This window comes from Coloeus monedula (assembly GCF_965178545.1).
Source record: "Coloeus monedula genome assembly, chromosome: 5".
In the NCBI taxonomy this organism is placed as follows: Eukaryota; Metazoa; Chordata; class Aves; order Passeriformes; family Corvidae; genus Coloeus; species Coloeus monedula.
The window spans coordinates 73,569,510-73,596,285 of record NC_138785.1 but is presented as its reverse complement, the minus strand read 5'-3'; the positions used below and the strand labels follow the sequence as shown (position 1 = coordinate 73,596,285).

The window sequence follows — 26,776 nt, the reverse complement described above, 5'->3', positions numbered from 1 at the left end:
ATCTCTATCCTTATTCTTTATCCCTGACCCTTATCTCTATCCCTATCCCTATCCCTATCCCTATCCTTTATCCCTATCCCCACCCCTTATCTCTAGCCCTACCCCTTATCGCTAGCCCTCTCCCTAATCCCCATCCCAACCCCTTATTCCTACCCCAATGCCGCATCCCTATCCTTATTCCTTATCTCTACCCTTTATCCCTATCCCTATTCTGATCCCGGTCCTTTATCCCTATCCCTACCCCTCTACCCCTTATCGCTATCCGTACCCCTTTCCCGCATCCCTGTTCTTATTCCTTATCCCTATCCCCATCCCTACCCCTTATCCCTGCCCCTTATCCCTATCCCTATCCCCCTCCCTACCCCTTATCCCTATCCCTATCCCTACCCCTTATCCCTACCCTTTATCCCTATCCCTATCCCTACCCCTTATCCCTTATCTCTATCCCTATCCCTTTCCTTATCTCCTACCCCTTAGCCCTGTCCTTTATCCCTACTCCTTATGCCATTCCCTATCCCTTATCCCTTTCCCTATCCTTATCCCTATCCCATTCCCTCTCCCTATCTCTCTCCCTAGGCCATTCCCTATCCCATTCCCATTCCCTATCCCATTTCCTCTTCCTCTCCCTCTCCCTATCCCTAACCCTATCCCATTCCCTATCCCTATGCCATTCCCATTCCCATTCCCTCTCCCTCTCCTTATCCCATTCCCTCTCCCTATCCCTCTCCTTCTCCTTCTCCCGATCCCTCTCCCTATCCCATTCCCTTATGCCTCTCCCGATCCCTCTCCTTCTCCCTCTCCCTATCCCATTCCCTATCCCATTCCCTTATTCCAATCCCTCTCCCTTTCCCGATCCCTCCCCCTATCCCATTCCCTACCCCCATCCCGGCTCCCGGGATCCCGGCTCCGGCCGCTCCCTCCCTCTGTTTACAGCCAACACGGTGCCGCCCGTGTCACCGGTGTCACTTTCGCTGCCGGTGTCGCCTTTGCTGCCGGTGCCGCCCGTGTCGCCGGTGTCACCTTCGCTGCCGGCGTCACCTTCGCTGCCGGTGTCACCCGTGTCACCGGTGTCACTTTCGCTACCGGTGTCACCTTTGCTGCCGGTGTCACCCGTGTCGCGGGCGGGGCCGCCCCGGGCGGGCGGGACCGGCGGGGGCCGGGCCGAGGTGACAAAACCGGGGCGTGCTGCCGTGTCCTGCCCGGCGGGATCGGGACCGTGACGGGGACAGGGACAGGGCCATGGCCGCCACCAAGGTGACAGCAGCCGTGACAGAGCTGGCGGCCGCCCGCGAGCACGGGCTGGCCGTGACCCGCGACTTCCAGAGCAACCCCCGGCTGAGTGAGTGGGGGACACCGAGGGGACACCGAGGGGGCAGCCCCGGGAAGGGGGCGGGACACCCCTCTGTCCCCAAGCAGGGCGGTGGCGGTGGCAGGGACGGGTGGGTGGCACCGGGCAGGGGTGGCGGGGTGGGTGGCACTGGGTTAGGAAGGGACACGGGGGTGGCACTGGGACAGGCAGGGGTGACAGGGACGGGTGGGTGGCACCGGGTCAGGAAGGGATGGCAGGGATGGGTGAAGGGGTGACACTGGCTCACGAGGGGACAGCTGGGTGGCACTGGGGCAGGCAGGGTGGCCACGTGTGTCTCTCGGGGGGACACGGGGACAGCGTGGGGCTGCGGGGGTGTCCCCTCCTGGGGACCGCACCCACAAGGACCGGGGAAGGTGTCCCGACCCTGGGGACACCTGTGGGACGCACCTATGGCTGTGGTGACACCCCAGAGATGCCGGGGTGCCCCGGCTGTCCCTTCCCGCTGTGTCCCCATCCCACGGCGACATCGGGACGCCTGGCACCGTGCCAGCGCCACACCGGGGTGCGCCAGCCCCCCGTCGCCTTGTCCCCAAGCCCCCGCTGGCACCAAGGGCGACCTTTGTGCCTTCGCCGCCGAGAGTTTGGAAGTCACCTCCTCGGGATGTCACCTCCCGCCGTCCCCAACCGGGTGGCTCCGGGCTGGCACGGTCCCTGCCGAGCCCAGCTGGCCCTGCCCGGCCACCCCGCCGTGTTTGCTGTCAACAGCGGCCACCCGCGGGTCACTCGTGCTCGGGTCACCTGGCAGAGCGCCAGCCCTTGGCTCGGGTGCCACCCGCGTGTCGCTTTGCCGGGCAAAACCGCCCCGATTTCGTCCCGCCGGCCGCGTTTGTCCCCTCCAGGGCCGCGTTTGTCCCCTCCAGGGCCGCGTTTATCCCCCCAGCTCTGCCCAGCCGAACTCCCGGCACCGCCAGCCAGGAGGGGACAAAGTCCTGCCCGCGGTGTGTCCCTGTCACCCAGGTGGGACAGCTGGAGGAGGGGGGGACAGGAGAGTCCCCGCGCCCCAAAATGTGCTGGGAGGGGACAGCGGAGGTGGCAGGAAGGGCCCAGCAAGGTGGGACAGAGGGGGGGAGCTGGCGGTGACATTCGGGGGGGTCTGGACACCCCCTGAGTATGGGGAAGGGAAGTGTGGGGCTGAGGGCGCCTGAGCTCGTGGGGGTGCAGAGTGCCCCCAGTTTGGGGGCCCAGTTTGGGGGCCCAGTTTAGGTTCCAAGTTTAGGTTCCCAGCGTGGGGTCCCAGTGTGGAGTGCCAGTTCGGGGTCCCAGTGTGGGGTTTCAGTTTGGGGTCCCAGTTTGGGGTCCCAGTTTGGTGTCCCAGTTTAGGGTCCCAGCGTGGAGTTCCAGTTCGGGGTCCCAGTTCGGGGTCCCAGTGTGGGGTTTCAGTTTGGGGTCCCAGTTTAGGGTCCCAGCGTGGAGCTCCAGTTCGGGGTCCCAGTTTGGGGTCCCAGCGTTGGGTCCCAGTTTGGGGTCCCAGTTCGGGGTCCCAGTTCGGGGTCCAAGCGTGGGGTCCCAGTGTGGAGTGCCAGTTTAGGGTCCAAGCGTGGGGTTCCAGTTCGGGGTCCCAGTTTAGGGTCCCTATTTAGGGTCCCAGCGTGGAGTTCCAGTTTGGGGTCCCAGTGTGGGGTCCCAGTTTAGGGTCTCATCTTGGAGTTTGGGACACAGAAAACAGCAGAGGACGATCCCGGGACACTCCCAACCCTTGGCCACCCCACCCTGCCAGTCGGACAGGAATGGGGCAGCTGTCACCCCACAATCCCACCACCCTCCACCCCACAAGAACCCTTCCTCCTTCCCTCCACCCTTCCTCCTTCCTCTTGGCTCCCCTTCCTTTAGGATCCAGCCCTGGAATCCCCATCCCCTCACCTCCCACCCCCCTCCAGCCCTGTTTTGTCTGCCACGGCGAGCCCGGCGATTGAGTTCCCCTATTTTTTTTCCCACTTTTTTTATTTTTCCCCCCCCTCTCCTCGCTGCCTTCACGCTTGGCTGGGGCCGCCTTTCTTCGGCTGCCCTCACATGACTGTGCAGGTGTGGATGGGAACCGCCGGGCCCTAATTAGTGGCATAGAGTGTGACCCCCCGCCGGGCTTTTCACGGCCCCTGCCGGCCTGGGACAGGCCCGTGGGGTTGACAGCGCGGCACAAAGTGACACGGGGCACAATGGGCAGGTTGAGGAGGCGGCCAGAGGGGTGTGGGTAGGGGGAAGGAAGCGGTCACTTAAGGGATTGTCGGAAAAATCCCAGGGTGGGTTTAGGGTTGAGAGGGATTTGGAGGTGGGAGTTGCTGGCGCCTTCTGGGAATTGGGATGAGGAGGGTTTTGAGGTTGAAATTGGGCGTTCCTGGAGTCCTAAAATGCCAGCCTGGGTTGGGTTGGGAGGGAGTTTAAATCCCACCCAGTGCCACCCTGTGCCATGGCAGGGACACTTCCCGCTGGCCCAGGTTGCTCCAAGCCCCGTCCGAGCCGGCCTTGGACACTTCCAGGGATGGGGGACGCATCCAGCCCCACGCAGAGCCCTGTGCCCGCACCCGCTGCCCCTCCCTGCCCCTGCCCAGCGGTGCCAGGGGCGGGGTCCCCACCCTGTGCCCGCCAGGTGGGAGCTGGGGGACACCGGGGACCCTCCCTGTGCCCCAGGGTGGCTCAGGATCGGCTCTGGACCTGCTGGGACAGCCCTGCCCCCCCCAGCTTTGCTCCGGGACAGAGGATTTGGGCGATTTGGGGGCTGTTTATCCGTCCTGCTTCCCGTCTCTGCTCCAGCTGTGTCCCGATCTGGAATTCGGGGCAGGGCTTGGGCATCACTCGCTGCACAGAGGCCGAGGTGACACCACGGGGGGACGGCTTCCACTGCCAGACGGGATTTTGGGAAGCAGTTCCTGGCTGTGATGGTGGTGAAGAGCTGGGATGGAATTCCCAGAGAAGCCGTGGCTGCCCCTGGATCCCTGGCAGGGTCGGATGGGAGCTGGATCCACCTGAGCTGGCGGAACGGGACGATCCTTAACGTCCCTCCCCACCCCAACCACTCCACAACCCCAAAACCCCCCCGCCCAGGGTGGCCGCTCCCACCCTCGGGAGGTGACATCGGATCCCTGCCGCAATTTGGAGCCGAGCCCTACGGGCCGGGGGGCTGGGAGGGGCCGGGGGGCTGCGGAGGGCAGGGCGGGCGAGCGGGAGCAATTAGCGGCGGGTGGAGCCGGGTCGGGTCCCCTTTGTCACCGGGGGCCGCGGTCCCCCCCGCCCGGCGGGTCAGCGGTGCGTGAGTGTCAGCGCTAACGGAGATTGCATCTGACAGCAGCTGTGAATTTGGGGCTGGCGGTGTGCAAAGGCCACGTTGAAAGACTTTTCCTTCCCCCTCGGCCCCTCTGCCCCCGTCCCCCCCCCGGCCGTGCCCCCGGCCGGCCGCCGCAGCCCACCCAGCCCGCGGCTCCTGCGGCGCGGCTCAACGGCTTCATTATGGCAGCCGGGGCTTTCCGGTGCTCCCCCTGCGCTGCTCGGCCTTCCTCCTCCTCCTCCTCCTCTTCTTGTTCTTCTCCTCATCCTTCTCCTCCTCTTCCTCTCCTTCTCCTCCCTCTCTTCTTTCTCCTCTTCCTTTCCTTTCTCCTCCTCATTCTTCCTCTTCTTCTCGTCTTTCTTCACCTCCTCCTCCTCCTCCTCTTCTCCTCCTCCTCCTCTTCTTCTCCTCCTCCTCCTCTTCTTCTTGTTCTTCTCCTCCTCATCCTTCTCCTCCTCTTCCTCTCCTTCTCCTCCCTCTCTTCTTTCTCCTCTTCCTTTCCTTTCTCCTCCTCCTTCTTCCTCTTCTTCTCCTTCTCGTCTTTCTTCCCCTCCTCCACCTCCTCCTCCTCTTCTCCTCCTCCTCATCCTTCTCCTCCTCCTCCTCTTCTTCTCCTCCTCCTCATCCTTCTCCTCCTCCTCTTCTTTTTCCTCTTCCTTTCCTTTCTCCTCCTCGTTCTTCCTCCTCGTCTTTCTTCACCTCCTCCACCTCCACCTCCTCCTCCTCCTCCTCTTCTTCTTCTCCTCCTCATCCTTCTCCTCCTCCCTCTCTTCTTTCTCCTCTTCCTTTCCTTTCTCCTCCTCCTCCTTCCTCTTCTTCTCGTCTTTCTTCACCTCCTCCTCCTCCTCCTCTTCTTCTCCTCCTCCTCTTCTTCTCCTCCTCCTCCTCCTCTTCTTGTTCTTCTCCTCATCCTTCTCCTCCTCTTCCTCTCCTTCTCCTCCCTCTCTTCTTTCTCCTCTTCCTTTCCTTTCTCCTCCTCATTCTTCCTCTTCTTCTCGTCTTTCTTCACCTCCTCCTCCTCCTCCTCTTCTCCTCCTCCTCCTCTTCTTCTTCTCCTCCTCATCCTTCTCCTCCTCTTCCTCTCCTTCTCCTCCATCTCCTCTTCTTTTTCCTCTTCCTTTCCTTTCTCCTCCTCCTTCTTCCTCTTCTCCTTCTCGTCTTTCTTCACCTCCTCCACCTCCTCCTCCTCTTCTTCTCCTCCTTCTCATCCTTCTCCTCCTCCTCTTCTTTTTCCTCTTCCTTTCCTTTCTCCTCCTCATTCTTCCTCCTCGTCTTTCTTCACCTCCTCCACCTCCACCTCCTCCTCCTCTTCTTCTTCTCCTCCTCATCCTTCTCCTCCTCCCTCTCTTCTTTCTCCTCTTCCTTTCCTTTCTCCTCCTCCTTCTTCCTCTCCTTCTCGTCTTTCTTCACCTCCTCCACCTCTTCCTCCTCCATCGTCTTCTTCTTTTTCTCCTCTTCCTCCTCTTCTTCTTCACCTCTTTCATGTCCTTCTCCTCCTCCTCCTCTTCTTCTTTCTCTTCTTCTCCTGCTTCTTCTCTCTCACCTCCTCTTCTCTCCTCCTTCCTCTCTTCCTCCTCGTTCTCATTCTGTTCCACCTTCCCCTCCTTCTTTCTCTTCTTCCTCTTCTCCTCTACCTCCTCCACCTTCTCTTCTTCTCCTCCTTCTTCTCCTGCTCCTCCTCCTTCTTCTTCTCTTCCTCCTCCTTCTCCTCCTCCTCCTCCTCCTTATCCTCCTCCTCCTTCTCCTCCTCCTCACTTCCCATCCCGCCCCCCTTTCTGGGCTGTCCCTTGGCGTTGCTGTCGTGGTTTCCTTCTCTGTCGCAACAGAACATCCCAGAGCCAGGCATGGATGAGAGGCTGGAATGAGCCCTGGCAGTGTCCAAGGCCAGGCTGGACAGGGCTTGGAGCAACCTGGGATGGTGGAAGGAGTCCCTGGGTGGCACTGGATGGGTTTAAGTCCCCGTCCAACCCAAACCATTCCGTGATGTCCAGAGGTCCCTGTCCACCTCCACCATGCCAGGACTGGGTGCAGGGAGGGAGGGAGGGAGGGAGGGATGGATGGAGGGATGGATGGATGGATGGATGGATGGATGGATGGATGGATGGATGGATGGATGGATGGAGGGATGGATGGAGGGATGGATGGAGGGATGGATGGAGGGATGAAGGATGGATGAAGGATGGATGATGCCTCATCCATTTCCATCACCCAAGAGCTCGGCCAGTGTTCGGGTGTCACCCCACGGGACACCACTGGTGCTGCCAGAGGCTCCCATATTCCCAGTGGGAAGAGCCATCCCGGTGGAGCCGGAGGGAAGCCAGGAGTGTCCCCAAGGGGTGGCAGCCACCGGGACCGAGCTGGACACCCCCGTACCGGGAGAAGGGACATTCCCAATGTCCCTGTCCCACGTGGGTGGCTCTGGGGCTGCCGAGGGGGTTTGGGAGAGAAGAAAAGATCCCAGGAACTCCTGCCAGGAGAAGGGAAGGTGGAGGGGTTGGGAAGGGAGCGGGAATGGGAATAAAAGGCCGGATGGTCACTTTGGGAATGAAGGAGACAAAAATCAGGGAGGGGGCTCCCGGTGTGCCGGCCCCTCCGGAGGCTGAATGAGCGAGCAGCAGGAACCGGCATTAATTGGGGGAGGCAGAGAAGGCTAATTAGCTAATTAGCTCCTGGAGTGGGGCTGGGAGAACCTCGTGGGGCTCAGCAAGGCCAAGGGTGGGAGAAGCTGGGATGGGGCACAAATCCAGGATTGGGAGCAGCCCTGGGAGAAGGCAGCGGGAAAGGAGGAATTCTGCCCCTCTGCCCCGCTCAGGTGAGGCCCCACCTGTGGAGCTGCTCCAGCTCCTGGATCCCAACTCCTGGAGGACGTGGAGCTGCTGGAGAGAGTCCAGAGGAGGTTCTGGAGCTGCTCTGGATCAGGCTGGGAGAGCTGGGAATGTTGCTCTGGAGAAGGGAAGGAGGCAGGGAGAGCTGCGAGCCCCTTGCAGGGCCTCAAGGGGCTCCAGGAGAGCTGCAGAGGGACTGGGGCCAAGGGCTGGAGGGACAGGAGGCAGGGAATGGCTTCCCAGTGGGAAAGGGGAGCTTGGGCTGGGATGTTGGGAAGGAATTGCTGGCTGGGAGGGTGGGCAGGGGCTGGGCTGGAATTGCCAGAGCAGCTGGGGCTGCCCCTGGATCCCTGGGAATGTCCAAGGCCAGGTTGGGATGGACTTGGATCCACCTGGGACAGTGGGATGTGTCCCTGGGATGGAATTCATGGCCTTTAAGGTCCTTCCCAACCCAAACCAGCCTGGAATTCTGTGATCCCATCGCAGAAATATCCGGCATCACTGGCATTGCCCGTGCTGTGCCCTGGGTGAGGGAAGGCGACACCGAGGGTCCCCTTGTGCCATGGGGGTGACCCCAGAGTGCCCTGTGGGGTGTCCAGGGATTGGGCTGTGTCCAGCAAGGAGAAACGGGACCCATCCCCAGAAATGAAGTCCCTGGGGTTGTCGCAGCAGGGGGACAATGCCACCATCCCCGCGGGGACATCCAGGTCGCGGCAGGGCCGGGACCCCATCCCCACAGGCGGTGGGAGGGAGGCGGGAGCCCTCCAGCTGGCCCGGCCTCTCCGATCCTATTAGGATCAGGTGGGAATCCCAAACCGCGGTGTGGGAGAGGGGGCAGGGGATGAAAGGGCCCGGCGGGGTCAGCGGGGCCGGGGCGGCGTTTGGGGTTTGACACATCCTGGGATGATCAAGGCACGGCTTAGAGCCGGATCAGTTCCCCCACACCGGCACCCGCCGGGAGCCCATCCCAATGCCGGCGTTCCCGGCCCCAGGAACACAATCCCAGTGTTCCCGGCATTCCCGGGAGCTGATTCCAGCCCCGGCGTTCCCAGGAGTTGATCCCAATCCCGGCATTCCGGGAGCCGATCCCAATCCCGGCGTTCCCGGGAGCCGATCCCAATCCCGGCGTTCCCGGGAGCCGATCCCAATCCCGGCGTTCCCAGGAGTTGATCCCAACCCCGGCGCTCCCTGGAGCCGATCCCAATTTAATTTTAAATTAACAGAGAGGGATTTGGCTGGGATGTTGGGAAGGAATTCCTGCCTGGGAGGGTGGGGAGGGCCTGGGCTGGAATTGCCAGAGCAGCTGGGGCTGCCCCTGGATCCCTGGCAGTGCCCAAGGCCGGGCTGGACACTGGGGCTTGGATCCACCTGGGATAGCGGGAGGTGTCCAGGGAACTTTCCCTGGTGCTGCCGGGAGGGACAAGGGGACACTTTCCTGCTGGCTCTGGTGGCATTCCCAGCTGTGACATCCCTGCCGGGCACCTGGGGACACCTCCAGAAGGTGACACAGTCCCTGGGCAATCCCTGGAAGCCACCAGGGAGTGACATTTCCCTCAGGACGGAAGCTCCGGGTGTCCAGTTTGGCCACCACCGGTCACTTGGGGGTGTCACTGGGACAGGGAATGGGACAGAGGAAGCGACTGGGGACAGAGGATTTGGGGCTGGGACCCCCCCGGGGGGCTGTGACACTGACGGTGTCCCCTCCCCCAGCCTACAGGACCGTGTGTGGTGTCAACGGGCCACTGGTGGTGCTGGACAACGTCAAGGTAGGACCCTGGCTGGGTGACAAGGGGACAGCTCGGCGGGGTCACCTGGGGCTGTGTGGGGACCCCAGTGCTGAGGGTGCAACGCGGACAGTGTGTCCCCCGTCCCCTGTCACCTGTCCTCCGTCCCTTCTCCTCTGTCCCCTGAGCTGTCCCCTGGCCCATCCCTCCTGTCCCCTGGGATGTCCCCCGGGCTGTCCCCTCCTCTCTGGGGTCCGAGCTCCCTCCTCTGGACGCGGTCGGCAGCAGAGCCCTGTCCCCGCCTGCACGCGCGGGTGGCGTGTCCGTGTGTCCCCGTGTCCGCGTGTCCGTGTGTCCCCATGTCCGTGTGTCCCCATGTCCGTGTGTCCCGGTGTCCGTGTGTCCCCATGTCCGTGTGTCCGCGTGTCTGCGTGTACCCGTGTGTCCCCGTGTCCGCGTGTCCCCGTGTCCGCGTGTCCCCGTGTCCGTATGTCTCCGTGTCCCCGTGTCCGTATGTCCCCGTGTCCGTATATCCCCATGTCCGTGTGTCCCCATGTCCGTATGTCCGCGTGTCTGCGTGTCCCCGTGTGTCCCCGTCTTCCCGTGTCCGTGTGTCCCCGTGTCCGTGTGTCCCCATGTCCCCATGTCCCCATGTCCGTGTGTCCCCGTGTCTCCGTGTCCCCATGTCCGTGTGTCCCCGTGTCCGTATGTCCCCATGTCCGGGTGTCCGCGTGTCCCCGCGCGAGTGGCGTCTGCGCCGACACTGGGGGACACTGGGGGACACTGGGGACCTTCTGTGGGACGCGTGTGGGCTCGGTTCGGGCACCCTGTCCCCCATGTCCCGTGTCCCTGCCCGAGCTCATTCTCTGTCCCCCATGTCCTTGTGCCCTGTCCCCCCTGTGTCCCCGCCCAAGCTCTCGCTCCTGTCCCCTGTCCCCTGTCCCCTTTCCTGTCCCCCCTGTGGCCCCGCCCAAGCTCTCGCTCCTGTCCCCTGTCCCCTGTCCCCTTTCCTGTCCCCCCTGTGGCCCCGCCCAAGCTCTCGCTCCTGTCCCTTGTCCCCTGTCCCACACCCTCTGTCCCCTTTCGCAGCTCCATCCCCTGTCCCTGTGTCCCTGACCAAACTCTGGCTCCTGTCCCCGTGTCCTGTGCACCTGCCTGAGCTCTGTCCCCTGCCCAGTCCTGTCCCTTGTCCCCTGTCCCCTGCCCAGTCTTGTCCCTTGCGCCCCTGCCCAAGCCCTGTCCCCTGTCCCCTCGAGCTCCAGCTCCCCCAGGGACCCTGCTCTGAGCGGGGCCACCCCACAAACCCCGTGTCCCCTCACCCCTCGGTGTCACCCTCCCTGTCCCGGCTCTCCTGGGTGGGCTCGGGCTACCTGGGGGACCCCCCCCGGGGGGCTTTGTCGCTCGGTGTCGCTTTTCCATGGCCGCTGTCACGCCGGGAATTAATCAGCTCAGTTAAAGAGCCGGCCCGTGGCGGGCGTTCCCTCGGCTTTGTCGCCCTTCATCCAAAGGTTTTTCCAGAGGAATTAAAGTCCAAAGTTCACGGCGCTGGAGCCGGGAATGAGGAGGAGGAGGAGAGCCCTGAGCGTGCCAGGCAGGAGCGACATCGGCCATTGTCCCCAGAGCAGGATGTGTCCCCTCAGCCAAGGGGCGGCACAAAAGTGCCCTCCGTGCGCCCCGGGGTGTCCCCATGAGTGCCACTCGTGCCCGTGGCCTCTGCCTTGGAGGTGGTGGCAGCCCTGGCTGTGAGAGCGTTTGTTGTCACCTACTTGGGAATGTCCCCAGTATCGGAGGAAATCCCCTCGATGTCGGGGAAACTGAGGCACGGAGCAGTGCCACAGCCCGGGCCCGGCCCCAGGATGGGACAGCGACAGCGACAGGCAGCGCCATCCCCCCGCCACCCCATTGCTGCCCAGTGTCCCCGTCCCCCGTCAGCGTTTGGTGGCTTCAGGACCAAAGGAGGGGACACTGAGGCAGCACCAGCGGAGCAGGCGGGGCTGGGGGGACAGGGGCGGGCTGGGGGGACAGAGGGGACAGTGCCACCCCATTGCCCGTGTCCCTGTCCCCACAGTTCGCCCAGTACGCCGAGATCGTGAACTTCACGCTGCCCAACGGCACCACCCGCAGCGGGCAGGTGCTGGAGGTCATGGGCTCCAAGGCCATCGTCCAGGTGAGCGCGGGGACAGGGGGACATGGGGACACGGGGACAGGGGGACATGGGGACATGGGGACACGGGGACACGCGGGGACTGCGCGGCCCGGGGCCCTGTCCCGGGACATTGTCCCCCTCCGGTGGTGGCTGTCGGGCTCGTGTCCCAGTGCTCTGAAGAGGCGGTACTGGTGTCCCGGGATGGGCAGTGTCCTGGGACAAGTGGAGTTCTGGGATGGGCAGTGTCCTGGGACAAATGACCTGGGAGACGTAATGGTGTCCCGGGATGGTCAGGGGTGTACCGGGATGGTCAGGGGTGTCCCGGGATGGTCAGGGGTGTCCTGGAACAGGCGGAGGTGTCCCGGGATGGTCGGAGGTGTCCTGGGACGGTCAGGAGTGTCCTGGGACGGTCAGGAGTGTCCTGGGACAGGCGGTGTCCCGGGATGGTCAGGAGTGTCCCGGGACGGTCAGGAGTGTCCTGGGACGGTCAGGGGTGTCCTGGGACAGGCGGTGTCCCGGGATGGTCAGGGGTGTCCCGGGACGGTCAGGAGTGTCCCGGGACGGTCAGGAGTGTCCTGGGATGGTCGGAGGTGTCCCGGGATGGTCAGGGGTGTCCTGGGACAGGCGGTGTCCCGGGATGGTCAGGGGTGTCCCGGGATGGTCAGGGGTGTCCTGGGACAGGCGGTGTCCCGGGATGGTCAGGGGTGTCCCGGGACGGTCAGGAGTGTCCTGGGACGGTCAGGGGTGTCCCGGGATGGTCAAGGGTGTCCTAGAATGGTCGGAGGTGTCCCGGGACGGTCAGGAGTGTCCTGGGATGGTCGGAGGTGTCCCGGGATGGTCAAGGGTGTCCTAGAATGGTCGGAGGTGTCCCGGGACGGTCAGGGGTGTCCCGGGATGGTCAGGGGTGTCCCGGGATGGTCAGGGGTGTCCTGTGATGGTCAGGAGTGTCCTGGGACAGGCAGTGTCCCGGGATGGTCGGAGGTGTCCCGGGATGGTCGGGAGTGTCCCGGGATGGTCAGGGGTGTCCTGGGCCAGGCGGCGTCCCCATCCCTCACCCCCATAACCCCCATACTGACCCCCCCTTCCTCCACCCCAGCAGGAAAACCCCGCTGCCACCACCCCCCGAAAGCCACCAGCCCTGGGGACAGCAGCGGTGTCCCCAAACCCGCGAGCCCTGGGGCTCTTTGGGGTCACTCCGCCTAATTCGCCCAGATCCCTCCCCAAATCTTCCCCACCGGGGCTCGGGAGGGGCCGCGCAGCTGCCCAAAATCGCTGCCCTAAAGTCACCTGCGCCTCCGGGATGCCCTTTTAATCCTATTAGGGAGTCAGGCTCGGGAGGAGGGGGGAAAAGGGGGAAAAAAGGGATAAAAGGGGAGAAAATGAGGTTTTTGCAGCCGCAGCGTTGTTGGGGGTGACCTGCGGCCCCCGCAGCCACCTGGGGGGCTCTGGCTGTCACCTGTCACCAGCTCCCCCCGTTCTCCCAGGGGCCACCCGGCGCTAATTAAAGCAGCGATCCGGGGGTAATTAACACAATTATTATCCTGATCAAAAGGCCTCCGGCTTCCCCCTCTCTCAAAAAAAAAAATATCCCCCCTCCCCCAAAGCTTCTCCGGAGGGGTTTTCTTAACCCCAAACCCTGTCCCCTCCGCGGGGCGGGGTTTGGGGTGAGCGCGGCTCGAGTCACCCCCTCACACACACGCACCCCCTCCTAATTAATCCCCGCTAATTGCTCCCCCGCCCGGCCCGTGCCCCCGGGCACCCCGCAGGTGTTTGAGGGCACATCTGGCATCGATGCCAAGGCGACATCCTGCGAGTTCACGGGGGACATCCTGCGCACGCCGGTGTCCGAGGACATGCTGGGTGAGGACAGGGCCGCGGCTCGGGGCGGGGAAATTTGGGGCGGGGCGGTTTGGGTTAGGGTTTGGGTCTGAGAACGTCCCTGGGTCACATCACAGCTGTGACAGTCACCTCAGACAGGGCTGGAGCCCTCCCCGCGTCCTCTCTGCGTAGTTATCCCAGGAAAAAACGCTTGGGATGGGCTGGGAAAGGATCCGGGGTGAGGTGGCACCTCATGCCTGGAGGTGTCACCCCATTGATCCCTGCAGGTGACATCCCACCCCTGGAGGTGTCACCCCATCCCTGCAAGCATCACCCCATCCCTTGGAAGTGACATCCCACCCCTGAAGGTGTCACCCTATCCCTGAAAGTGTCCCGGGCCAGACTGGACAAGGCTTGGAGCCACCTGGGCTAGTGGACGGTGTCCCCATGGCAGGGGGGTGACATCGATGGGATTTAAGGTCCCTTCCCAAACCACTCTGGGATCCATCACGGATCTGTGACACCCTCCTGTCCCCTCAGGTCCCCCAGCCCGGTGCTGGCAGCCCCCCACGACCCCTCAGAGCCCTCCCCACCCCCCGTTGGTCACGGCCTCTCCCCGCGGTCACTCGGGGTCGCGCCGGGGGGTGACCCTGTCCCTGCGCTGACCCTCTGGCCCACGGGGGGGGGAGGCCGCGCGTCCTCCTCGATCCCATCGCGGCGCGGATGGATCCCGATCCCACAAAGGGCAGCGCAAAGGGCAGGGGGCGGGCGGAGTCCCCTCGCTGTCGCCCCCACCGCCGAGCTCGGTGTCCCCCGGGAGCCGCCGGTGCCCGGCGAGCGCCGTGGCCGCTGACCTTTCATGCTCGGCGCTCGGCGCTGCCATCACCCTGATGCGCTGTGACACCGCGGACGTGTCCCCGCACCGGGGGAATGTCCCATGGGGGGACAGCAGGAGCGGGGAGGCGACGGGAGGGGGGGGGGTTCAGGGAAGCGTGGCTTTGTCGCGATCGATGCCACCGCGGCTCCGAGACGGTCGATGAGGCTGAGAGGGAGCGGTGAGGCCGAGTCCCCTCCCTGGGGATGGCTGGGGGGGGGGTTGGGGTCGCTCCATCTGTGCAGGAGATGGGGACACGAAAGGGGAGGGGGCGGGGGGGGGCACCCCACTCGCCCAGGAGCTGGGGAGTGCAAGGGGGAGGAGATTGGGGACGTGGGGACAGGGTGTGGGGACATGGGGACACGGGGATAGGATGATGGGGGTGATGGGGACATGGGGACAGGGGGACAGGATGATGGGTGCGATGGGGGCACAGGGACAGGGTGATGGGGATGATGGGGACATGGGGACAGGGTGATGGGAGTTATGGGGACACGGGGACAGGGTGATGGGGATGATGGGGACAGGGGGACATGGGGACATGGTGGTGGGAGTGATGGGGGCACAGGGACAGGGTGATGGGAGTTCTGGGGACATGGGGACACAGGGACAGGGTGATGGGTGTGATAGGGACACGGGGATAGGATGATGGGGGTGATGGGGACAGGAGGACACGGGGACAGGGTGATGGGGACACGGGGACATGGGGACAGGGTGATGGGGGTGATGGGGACACGGGGACAGGGTGATGGGAGTTCTGGGGACATGGGGACACGGTGATGGGTGTGACGGGGACACAAGCACAGGGTGATGGGAGTTATGGGGACATGGGGACAGGGTGATGGGGTGATGGGGACAAGGTCCTGTCCCCATGTGCCAGTATGGGGGGGGTCGGTGCCACCCCCCACCTGGGAGTTGATGACCCCAAGGGGGAGGTGATGGCGGTGCCCGGGGACATGGGAGGGTCTCGGGGGTCTTGTCCCCCTGTGCTGGCATCTTGCTGCCACACACAGGGGCTGTGGTGGCACCCAGCCCGCAGGTGACACCTTCTGCCCCACAGCCACACCTCCCCCCAGCGCCGGTCCCTGTGTCCCCTCTGGGGGTGGGTGAGGTGTCCTGTGGATGTGCTGGGGACCTGGATCGGGATGGGGACCGTGCCCCAGGGCCATGGGACGGGCAGGTGCTGCTCTGGGCTGGTGGCCTCAGGAAGGGATGGTCCCTGTGTCTCCACAGGGCGAGTGTTCAACGGCTCCGGCAAACCCATCGACAGCGGCCCCGCCGTGATGGCCGAGGACTTCCTGGACATCAACGGTGACGGCTCCGGCTTTGCGGGAATGCGGGAGGGGCTTGGGGATAGTCTGGAATGGGGGGTGATGGGGTGCCCTGATGGCCGCAGCGGCTCTGTGGTGTCACCACATCCATCCATCTGTCCATCCATCCCTCTGTCCATCCCTCCGTCCGTCCATCCCTCCATCCATCCATCTGTCCGTCCATCCCTCCATCCGTCCATCCATCCATCCCTCCCTCCATCCATCCCTCCCTCCATCCATCCCTCCCTCCATCCATCCCTCCTTCCATCCATCCCTCCATCCATCCATCTGTCCGTCCATCCCTCCATCCGTCCATCCATCCATCCCTCCTTCCATCCATCCATCCATCCCTCCCTCCATCCATCCATCCCTCCTTCCATCCATCCATCCCTCCATCCATCCATCCCTCCATCCATCCACCTGTCCTTCCATCCATCCCTCCCTCCATCCATCCCTCTGTCCCTCCCTCCATCCCTCCCTCCATCCATCCCTCCATCCCTCCCTCCATCCATCCCTCTGTCCTTCCATTCCTCCCTCCCTCCATCCATCCCTCTGTCCTTCCATCCCTCCCTCCATCCCTCCGTCCCTCCATCCCTCCATCCCCACTGGGGTGCCCACATGGGTGTCCAGGTGCTGGGACGGTTCCTGTCCCACCCCAGAGCTGCTCCCTGCTCAACTCCAGAAGTTCCTTCCCAATGTTTTGCACCCTCCTTGCATCCGCTTCCAGCCCCATCCCTGGCAGTGTCCAAGGCCAGGCTGGACAGGGCTTGGAGCAACCTGGGATGGTGGAAGGAGTCTCTGGGTGGCACTGGATGGGTTTAAGTCCTCTTCCAACCCAAACCATTCCATGATTCCTCCCTTTCCCTCTCCAGGCCAGCCCATCAACCCCCACGGCCGCATCTATCCCGAGGAGATGATCCAGACCGGGATCTCTCCCATCGACGTCATGAACAGCATCGCCCGCGGCCAGAAAATTCCCATCTTTTCTGCTGCCGGGCTGCCCCACAACGAGGTGGGTGCCCGGGAATTGCGGGAAGAGGAGGATGGAGGGATTTGGGAAGGTCGGATCCCCTCTCCTGGTGTCGGGAAGCTGCCGTCAGCTCGTGCCTCAGTTTCCCCATTGGCACAGCAATCCCTGTGTGCTCTGTGTGGGGATGTCTGGGCTGATTTGGGGTCCCTAAATCCAGGGATTGTGGGGATCCAGACCCTCCTAATGTCCCCACGAATGTGGCTGTGGCAGAGGGGACAGAGCAGGAGGGGCTGGAAATTCCGGAGGGGGATGGGATGGGAACAAACCCTGACACATCAGGAGTGACCACAGGGAGTGACCACAGGGAGTGACCACAGGCAAGGCAGGACACAGCGAGGGGGTGACACCCTGCTGACCCCTGACCTGTGGGGCCGTGCCCCAGTCCCACGGGGGCTGTGGTCACTCTGGGGTGTCCCTGTTGCCACCTCTGTCCCCATCCCCTCCCCCAGATCGCGGCGCAGATCTGCCGCCAGGCCGGGCTGGTGAAGAAATCCAAGGATGTGGTGGATTTCCACGAAGACAACTTCGCCATCGTCTTCGCGGCCATGGGGGTGAGTCGGGGACAGGATGGGACATCCCGGGGGACGCCAGCACTGCCGTGTCCCCATATCCCCGCCCCGCTGACCGCGTGTCCCGCAGGTGAACATGGAGACCGCGCGGTTCTTCAAGTCGGACTTCGAGCAGAACGGCTCCATGGAGAACGTGTGCCTGTTCCTCAACCTGGCCAACGACCCCACGTGAGGCACAGCCCGGCTCCTCCTCTTCCTCCTCTTCCTCCTCTTCCTCCTCTTCCTCCTCTTCCTCCTCTTCCTCCTCTTCCTCCTCTTCCTCCTCTTCCTCCTCTTCCTCCTCTTCCTCCTCTTCCTCCTCTTCCTCCTCTTCCTCCTCTTCCTCCTCCTTTCTCCCTCTCCCTCTCTTTTATCCCTCCTTTCTCCTTCCCCACTTCTCCCTCTCCCTTCCTCTCCCCCACCAGGACCCGCCCAATCCCACCCCGATCAGCTTGGGGGGAGCTCTCCTGGCTCCATCTGGGGTTCCCCAATGCCCCACCCTATGTGGGGACCCCAAAACTCCGCGAGTCCCCCCTGCTCCCCCCAGTGCCAACCCAGCCCGTGGGGGACCACGATCGATCCCACACAGGGCTGGGCTCCTCTGCGCACCCTCCTGGCACCCTCAAACCTGCCCTGCGGGGGTTAATCAGGCTAATTAGGCTAATTAGGGGTGTCCCACAGGATCGAGAGGATCATCACGCCCCGGCTGGCGCTGACCACGGCCGAGTTCCTGGCGTACCAGTGCGAGAAGCACGTGCTGGTCATCCTGACCGACATGAGCTCCTACGCCGAGGCGCTCCGCGAGGTCAGCCCGGGGTGCTCGGGGTGACGAGGCCAGTTGGGGTTCTCTGGGTCCTTGGGGTGCTCGGGGTGACGAGGACAGCTGGGGTTCCTGTGGTTTTTGGGGTGTTTGGGGTTTTGGAGGTGTTTGGGGTACCTGGGGTGCTCAGGGTGACGAGGAAACTGGGGTTCCCTGGGCTCTTGTGGGGTTTGGGGTGCTCAGGGTGACGAGGACAAGTGGGCTTCCCTGGGTCCTTGGGGTTTTTGGAGGTGTTTGGGGTACCTGGGGTGCTCAGGGTGACGAGGACATCTGGGCTTCCCTGGGTCCTTGCAGGGTTTGGGGTGCTCAGGGGTGACAAGGACAAGTGGGGTTCCCTGGGTCCTTGGGGTTTTTGGGATGCTCAGGGTGACGAGGACAGCTGGGCTTCCCTGGGTTCTTGGGGTGTTTGGGGTGCTCGGGGTGATGAGGACAAGTGGGCTTCCCTGGGTTCTTGGGGGTTTTGGAGGTGTTTTGGGGTACCTGGGGTGCTCAGGGTGACAAGGACATCTGGGGTTCCCAGAGTCCTTGGGGTGTTTGGGGTGACGAGGACAACTGGGGTTCCCTTGGGTTCTTGGGGTGCTCAGGGTGACGAGGACAGCTGGGCTTCCCTGGGTCCTTGGAGTTTTTGGGGTGTTTGGGGTACCTGGGGTGCTCAGGGTGACAAGGACATCTGGGGTTCCCGTGGTTTTTGGGGTGTTCGGGGTGTCTGGGATGCCCAGCACACCTGGGGTTTTTGGGGTTGCCTGAGCTGCCCAGGACACTCATGTCCCTCGTGCCTCCCATGGGTTTTGGGGTGTTTGGGGTGCCCTGACCCCCCTCCCCCCAATCCCAAAGGTGTCGGCAGCCAGGGAGGAAGTCCCGGGCCGCCGTGGCTTCCCTGGCTACATGTACACGGACCTGGCCACCATCTACGAGCGCGCCGGGCGCGTGGAGGGCAGGAACGGCTCCATCACCCAGATCCCGATCCTCACCATGCCCAACGACGGTCAGCGGGACACGGCGAGGCCGGGAATACCGGGGAGGGGGGGATACGGGAATACCGGGAGATCGGGATTTGCCCGCTCCGGGAAATCGCGGGGTTGGCAAATCCCAAATTGCTCTGGTTTAACCCAGTTTTGGGGAGCGCCTTTTGGGGTGGTGACGCTGCTGCGGTGATTTAGGATGTGAGACTTCCCTGTGTCCCCAACCACCCCTCAACACCTCCCGTTTGGGGTCCCCAGCTCCAGGACAAGGGGGTGACACCGAGACCCCTCCGAATCATCCCAACCACCCCATAACACCTCCCATTTGGGGTCCCCAGCTCCAGGACATGGGGGTGACACCGAGACCCCTCTGAGTCATCCCAACCACCCCTCAACGCCTCCCATTTGGGGTCCCCAGCTCCAGGACAGGGGGTTGACACCAAACCCCCCCTACTGCCCCCAGTGGGGGCTGTGCTGCCCCGGTGACCCCGCAGATGTGACACAGCGATGTCCCACACCCGGCTGAGCTTCCAGCCCCACTCTGGGGGCTCAAAACCCCTTTGTCCTTCTCCCCAGACATCACCCACCCCATCCCCGACCTCACGGGATTCATCACCGAGGGCCAGATCTACGTGGACCGGCAGCTCCACAACCGCCAGGTTTGATCCCAAACCCCTTCCCAGCTCCAGGGATGGATCCAGGGATGGATCCGGCACCCACCAGGGCTGAAACCACCCAGAAGCAGCGGTGTGGGGGTGCTGAGGGTTGGGGTGGGGTCCCACAAGGCCGGCTGGACACTGGGGTGGCTCTCACCCTACAGATTTACCCCCCCATCAACGTTCTGCCGTCCCTGTCGCGGCTGATGAAATCGGCCATCGGAGAGGGAATGACCAGGAAGGACCACGGGGACGTGTCCAACCAGCTGGTGAGGGCCTGGGGACACTCGGGGGGTGGCGTTTGGCACTTCAGAGCCCTCCTGTCCAACTGCTGGAGGACGTGGAGCTGCTGGAGCAAACCCAGATCAGGTTCTGGAGCTGCTCCAGGATTCTGGAGCCCCTCTGGATCAGGCTGGGAGAGCTGGGAATGTTGCCCTGGAGAAGGGAAGGAGCCAGGGAGAGCTGCGAGCCCCTTGCAGGGCCAGGGAGTTCCAGACTCTGATTTTTGGGATGATTCAGGATCGGATCCCGTTGAACTCCACGGGGTGTTCTAAATCCCAGATCCCGGGCTCTGTTTATTGGGATGTGGGGAGAATCCACGGAAAGTGACAGCTCCCAGGAGTGCTGGGGCTGCCCCACATCCTTGGAAGTGCCCAAGGCCAGGTTGGACATTGGGGTTTGGAGTCACCTGGGATAGGGGAAGATATCCCTGCCCATGGGGACATGGATGGGATTCAAAGTCCCTTCCAACCCAAACCATTCCGGGATTCTGGAGCCCAGCTGGGAGAGCTGGGAATGTTGCCCTGGAGAAGGGAAGGAGGCAGGGAGAGCTGCGAGCCCCTTGCAGGGCCTCAAGGGGCTCCAGGAGAGCTGCAGAGGGACTGGGGCCAAGGGCTGGAGGGACAGGAGGCAGGGAATGGCTTCCCAGTGGGAAAGGGGAGCTTGGGCTGGGATGTTGGGAAGGAATTGCTGGCTGGGAGGGTGGGCAGGGGCTGGGCTGGAATTGCCAGAGCAGCTGGGGCTGCCCCTGGATCCCTGGGAATGCCCAAGGCCAGGTTGGGATGGACTCAGATCCACCTGGGACAGCAGGAGGTGTCCCTGGGTGGCACCGGCCGGGCTGGGGGCTCCATGCCCATCCCGCTCCATGCCATGGAATCCCGGCATCCCGCAGTACGCCTGCTACGCCATCGGCAAGGACGTGCAGGCCATGAAGGCCGTGGTGGGTGAGGAGGCCCTGTCGGCCGACGACCTCCTCTACCTGGAGTTCCTGCACAAGTTCGAGAAGCATTTCATCTCCCAGGGTGAGCCGCCGGCCCTAAAACGCTGGGTTTGGGATCGGGGGGAGCCCCTCCAGCATCCCAAAACCCTTCACCCCGTCCTGCTGCCAGGTCCCTACGAGAACCGGAGCATTTTCGAGTCGCTGGACATCGGCTGGCAGCTCCTGCGCATCTTCCCCAAGCAGCTCCTCAAGCGCATCCCGGAGAACGTCCTGGCCGAGTTCTACCCCCGCGAGGGCAAGGCGCCCGAGCAGGGCACGGCCCTGTGACCCCAAATCCCTACAAATCCCCCTTTTCCTGTGGGGTTGATGTCCTAAAATCGGCATAAATCCCTTTATTTTGGTGAATAAACCACCGTGGCCACCAAACCCCGTTTTTGCTCCGATCTTTCCCGTTGTGACCATGAAAGTCCCACCCCTTGAGCTGCAGCTCCCCAAAACCTCCCAAATCCCTACAAATCCCCCTTTTCCCATGGGGTTGATGTCCTAAAATCGGCATAAATCCCTTTATTTTGGTGAATAAACCACTGTGGTCACCAAAACCTTTTTTTCTCCGATATTTCCTTCTCCGCCTGTGGAATTCCCACCACTTGAGCTCCCCAGAACCTCCCAAATCCCTACAAATCCCCCTTTTCCTGTGGGATTGGTGTCCTAAAATGGGCATAAATCCCTTTATTTTGGTGAATAAACCACCGCGGTCACCAAACCCCTTTTTTCCTCTAGTATTTATTCCCTGGCTGTGGAATTCCCACCACTTGAGCTCCCCAAAACCTCCCAAATCCCTACAAATCCCCCTTTTCCCATGGGATCGATGTCCTAAAATCGGCATAAATCCCTTTATTTTGGTGAATAAACCACCGTGGCCACCAAACCCCGTTTTTGCTCCGATCTTTCCCGTTGTGACCATGAAAGTCCCACCCCTTGAGCTGCAGCTCCCCAAAACCTCCCAAATCCCTACAAATCCCCCTTTTCCCGTGGGATCGATGTCCTAAAATCGGCATAAATCCCTTTATTTTGGTGAATAAACCACTGTGGTCACCAAAACCTTTTTTTCTCCGATATTTCCTTCCCCGCCTGTGGAATTCCCACCACTTGAGCTCCCCAGAACCTCCCAAATCCCTACAAATCCCCCTTTTCCTGTGGGATTGGTGTCCTAAAATGGGCATAAATCCCTTTATTTTGGTGAATAAACCACCGCGGTCACCAAACCCCTTTTTTCCTCTAGTATTTATTCCCTGGCTGTGGAATTCCCACCACTTGAGCTCCCCAAAACCTCCCAAATCCCTACAAATCCCCCTTTTCCCATGGGATCGATGTCCTAAAATCGGCATAAATCCCTTTATTTTGGTGAATAAACCACCGTGGCCACCAAACCCCGTTTTTGCTCCGATCTTTCCCGTTGTGACCATGAAAGTCCCACCCCTTGAGCTGCAGCTCCCCAAAACCTCCCAAATCCCTACAAATCCCCCTTTTCCCATGGGATCGATGTCCTAAAATCGGCATAAATCCCTTTATTTTGGTGAATAAACCACCGTGGCCACCAAACCCCCTTTTTTGCTCCGATCTTTCCCGCTGTGACCACGGAATTCCCAACCCCTGGGAACCCCTGGAGCAGCAGCTCCTGCCCCGTGGAAAATCCCAACACCCCACAGCGGGTTTCGCTTCCCCCCTGTGGGATCGGGGCGCTTGGAGCCCTGGGGGAGGGAGGAGGGAGGGAGGGGAAAGGGGAGATGGTTTCACTTCCCCACAGGGCGGGAGGACGAGGAGGCAGCGGCGGGGAGAGGGCGGCGGCACCCCCAGATCTCAGGGGTTTGGGGGGCTCCGGGCATGGCCTGGGCTGGGGACAGAGTCGGGGGACACCTCATGGGTAAGGGGGAAACTCCTGGGGGATTTTTGGGGGGGTCATCAGTGGGGTTTGGGGGTTGGGATTTGGGGTTGGAAGGAGTGAAACCAGCCCGGAATTGGGTCTGGGGGTTTGGGGGGTTTCCTTCTGGGGTCCCGCGGGAAAAGGGGTGGGATTGGGATTCCAGAGCGTGTTCCCCAGCAGATCAGGGATTGTGGGAAGGGTCCGGGAGCCGCTTGGGGGGAGCTGGGGACCTCCCAAACCCCAAACTACCAGGAACACTTGGGGAATGAGGGATGTCCCCAATCCCGTATCGGGGACCGCGCTGGGGACTGCCCTGTCCCCCCTTGTCATCCCCGGTGTCCCCAAACTGCTGCTCTGGGTCCCCGCAGCCCTCCTGGAGTCCGGGAGCAGCGAGGAGGAGGAGGAGGAGGAGGAGGAGGAGGAGGATGAAGAGGCAGCTGCTGGACAGGTGTCGCTTCCAGGCTCGTTTCCCATTGGATTTCCCCCTCCTGATCCCATAAATCGGGGGGATGAAGGGGGGCGGGGGGGGGTGACACGGGCACAGCGTCTCCAGCGCTGGCAGTGTCCCGGTGGCTCGGGGGTCGCCGATGGAATGCCGATGGAATGGTCTGCCAGTGCCAATGGAATGCCGACGGAATGCCGACGGAATGCCAACGGAATGCCCTGCCAGTGCCAGGCCGATGGAATTCCACACTGGTGGAACGCCCATGCCAATGGAAGTCTGTGCCAGTGGAATTCCATCCCAAGGGCCATTCCATCCCAAGGGAATTCCATCCCAAGGCCATTCCATCCCAAGGGAATTCCATCCCAATAGAATTCCATCCCAATAGAATTCCATCCCAATAGAATTCCATCCCAAGGCCATTCCATCCCAAGGCCATTCCATCCCAATGGAATTCCATCCCAATGGAATTCCATCCTAACGCCATTCCATGCCATGCCAACACTGTGACATTCGTCACTGCCATGCCAATGGAATTCCGTGCCAATGGAACCCCGTGCCAACCCGGCACCTCATTCCCATTTTTTCCCGCAGCACCGCCCATCCCTGGACCCGGAGCCCGGTGACACCGAGGCTCGGCTGGCCCAGCTGGAGCAAGGTGAGCCCTGTCCCACCCCGGTGTCCCCGTCCCGGTGTCCCCATCCCGGTGTTCCCATCCCAGTGCCCCATCCCGGTGTCCCCATCCCAGTGCCCCATCCCGGTGTTCCCACCCCAGTGTCCCATCCCAGTGTCCCCATCCCAGTGCCCCACCCCCGTGTCCCCATCTCAGTGTCCCACCCCAGTGTCCCATCCCGGTGTCCCCATCCCGGTGCCCCATCCCCAGTGCCCCATCCCAGTGCCCCATCCCAGTGACCCCATCCCGGTGTCTCCAATACCCCATCCTGGTGTCCCCATCCCAGTGCCCCACCCCGGTGCCCCATCCCCAGTGCCCCATCCCCAGTGCCCCATCCCAGTGTCCCACCCCAATGTCCCCATCCCAGTGTCCCCATCCCGGTGTCTCCAATACCCCCCGGTGTCCCCATCCCGGTGTCCCCATCCCAGTGTCCCCATCCCAGTGTCCCCCCCTGGTGTCCCATCCCAATGTCCCACACTGGTGTCCCTCTCTGGTGTCCTGCTCCAGTGTCCCCATTCCGGTATCCCCATCCCAGTGCCCCATCCCGGTGTCCCCAGTACCCCCCGGTGTCCTGTCCCGGTGTCCCCAACCCCCCCCGGTGTCCCCGGCAGCGTCGCAGGAGCTGCTGGCCGAGCTGGCGGCGCTGGACACCGAGGTGGAGCTGGAGCCGCTGAGCCGGCGCCGAGCCGAGGCCTTCAGTGCCCAGGTGGGGATGGGGACGGTCCCCAAAACTGTCCCCACATGGGGACAAAGGTGCCAGGGCACCCCCGGGGCACGCCCGGCTTGGGGGGTGTGGGGGGAACCCCGATTCTGGGATTCTGGGATTTTGGGATTCAGGTGAAGGAGGAGAACAAGCGGCTGGAGAGGCTCAGCCTGGCCCTGAGCCCAGAGGTGACCCCAGAGGTGACCCCAGAGGAGGTGACCCCTGAAGTGACCCCAGAGGTGACACCTGAAGTGACCCCAGAGGTGACCCCTGCCCAGTGCTCCGGGCAGCAGCTCCCAGGTGAGCCTGGGGTGTCCCATCCCACCCTGGAATGGGATCGCACCCCATCCCAATCCCATGGATCCCATCCCACCCCATCCCAGTCCCATGGGTCCCACCCCATCCCACCCCATCCCAATCCCATGGGTCCCACCCCATCCCACCCTGGAAAGGGATCCCACCCCATCCCACTGCATCCCACCCACCCCATCCCACCCCATCCCATCCCACCCTGGAATGGGATCCCACCCCATCCCAATCCCATGGATCCCATCCCACCCCATCCCACCCCATCCCAATCCCATGGATCCCATCCCACCCCACCCCACCCTGGAATGGGATCCCACCCCATCCCAGTCCCATGGATCCCACCACCCCACCCCACCCCACCCCATCCCATCCCACCCATCCCACTCCACCCTGGAATGGGATCCCACCCCATCCCAATCCCATGGATCCCATCCCATCCCACCTTGGAATAGGATCCCATCCCACCCCACTGCATCCCACCCAACCCATCTCATCCCACCCATCCCACTCTGGAATGGGATCCCACCCCATCCCAGTCCCATGGATCCCACCCCATCCCAGTCTCATGGATCCCATCCAATCCCACCCTGGAATGGGATCCCATCCCATCCCACTCTGGAATGGGATCCCACCCCATCCCAATCCCATGGATCCCATCCCACCCCACCCCATCCCACCCCACCTTGGAATGGGATCCCATCCCATCCCAATCCCATGGATCCCATCCCACCCCACCCCATCCCACCCCACCCTGGAATGGGATCCCATCCCATCCCAATCCCATGGATCCCATCCCATCCCACCCTGTCCCAATCCCATGGATCCCACCCCATCCCACCCCACCCCGGCCTGGGATCCCACCCTTCCCCGCTGTCCCCACTCCGCTCTTTGGGGCCGTTCCCAAGCCCCGTTTGGGCTCAGACCCGGCGAAAGCGACACCAAAACCCAACCGCGAGCGCCGAAACCAAAGCGCTTCCCCTTTCCCATCCTGTTTTCCCGAGGCGGCAATTCCGGCTCTTGGCAGCCTGTGGGATCGGGGTGGGGACACACTTGTGGGGTTGGGACATCCCCAACCCTCCGTGGGCAGGGAATTCCCTGATTTCCCTCCTGGGCTGGCTCTCGGGGGGTGTTTGGGGTGCCAGGGGTCATTCCCACACCAGGGAATCAGGGACAACGGGGACGCAGCTGGGATGGGGGGACTTGGGGCGCCTCGATTCCCCTTTCCCACCCTTTTCCCAACCTTTTCCCACCTCTCATTTTCCCCCTTTTCCATCCCTCAATCCTCCATTTCCCACCCCCTTTGCCACCCTTTTTCCCAACCTTTTTCCCCCCTTTCCACCCCTTTTCTCAACCCTTTTCCCAACCTTTTCCCACGCCTCATTCCCCCCCATTTCCCACCCATTCCCCCCCATTTCCCACCCATTTTCCCCCCATTTCCCCCATTTTTCCCCCATTTTTCCCCCATTCCCCCCCCCTTTTCCACCCTTTTTCCCCCCTTTTTTCCCACCCCTTTCCCCCCTCATTCCCCACCTTTTCCCAACCCTTTCCCACCCTTTTCCCCCCCCTTTCCCACCCTTTTTTCCCAACCTTTCCCCCCATTTTTCCCACCCTTTCCCCTCCTTTCCCACCCTTTTCCCCCCCTTTTTCCCAATGCTTCCTCCCCATTTTTCCCACCCTTTCCCCCCCCTTCCCCACTCTTTTCCCCCCATTTTCCCACCCTTTCCCCTCCCTTTCCCCCTCTTTTTCTCCCCCTCATTCCCCCCGTTTTCCCCTCCATTTCCCACCCCTCATCCCCCTTTTTCCCAACCTTTCCCCCCCCTTTTCCCCCTCTTTCCCATCCCTTCTTTCCCCCCCATTTTTCCCCCCCATTTTTCCCACCCTTTTTCCCACCCTTTTTCCCACCCTTTTCCCCACCCTTTTTCCCACCCTTCCCCCCCTTTTCTCCCCCTTTCCCACCCTTTTTTCCCACCCTTTTGCCCCCCTTTCCCCCCATTTTTCCCAATCTTCCCCCCCCTTTTTTCCCAACATTTCCCCCCCTTTTCTCCCCCTTTCCCCCTTTTTTCCCACCCTTTTCCCAACCCTTTCCCCCCCCATTTCCCACCTTTTCCTCCCCCTTCCCACCCTTTTCCCCCATTTTTCCCAACCTTTCCCCTCCATTTTTCCCA

At 62.5% G+C, this 26,776-nt stretch overlaps 1 protein-coding gene across 1 annotated transcript; it reads left to right on the top strand.

Annotated features, from left to right (window-relative positions):
- Positions 1-1,239: 1,239 nt before the first annotated feature.
- Positions 1,240-20,887, top strand: ATP6V1B1 (ATPase H+ transporting V1 subunit B1; the record flags this gene model as incomplete). The annotated part of the gene is made up of 14 exons (XM_082281494.1): positions 1,240-1,339; positions 9,164-9,219; positions 11,246-11,344; positions 13,090-13,183; positions 15,249-15,326; positions 16,198-16,337; positions 16,805-16,906; positions 16,995-17,092; positions 17,585-17,708; positions 18,558-18,708; positions 19,262-19,344; positions 19,506-19,610; positions 20,513-20,642; positions 20,730-20,887. The coding sequence occupies 14 exons, from the start codon at positions 1,240-1,242 to the stop codon at positions 20,885-20,887; spliced, it is 1,518 nt and encodes a 505-aa protein (XP_082137620.1).
- Between the last annotated feature and the right edge of the window lie 5,889 nt (positions 20,888-26,776).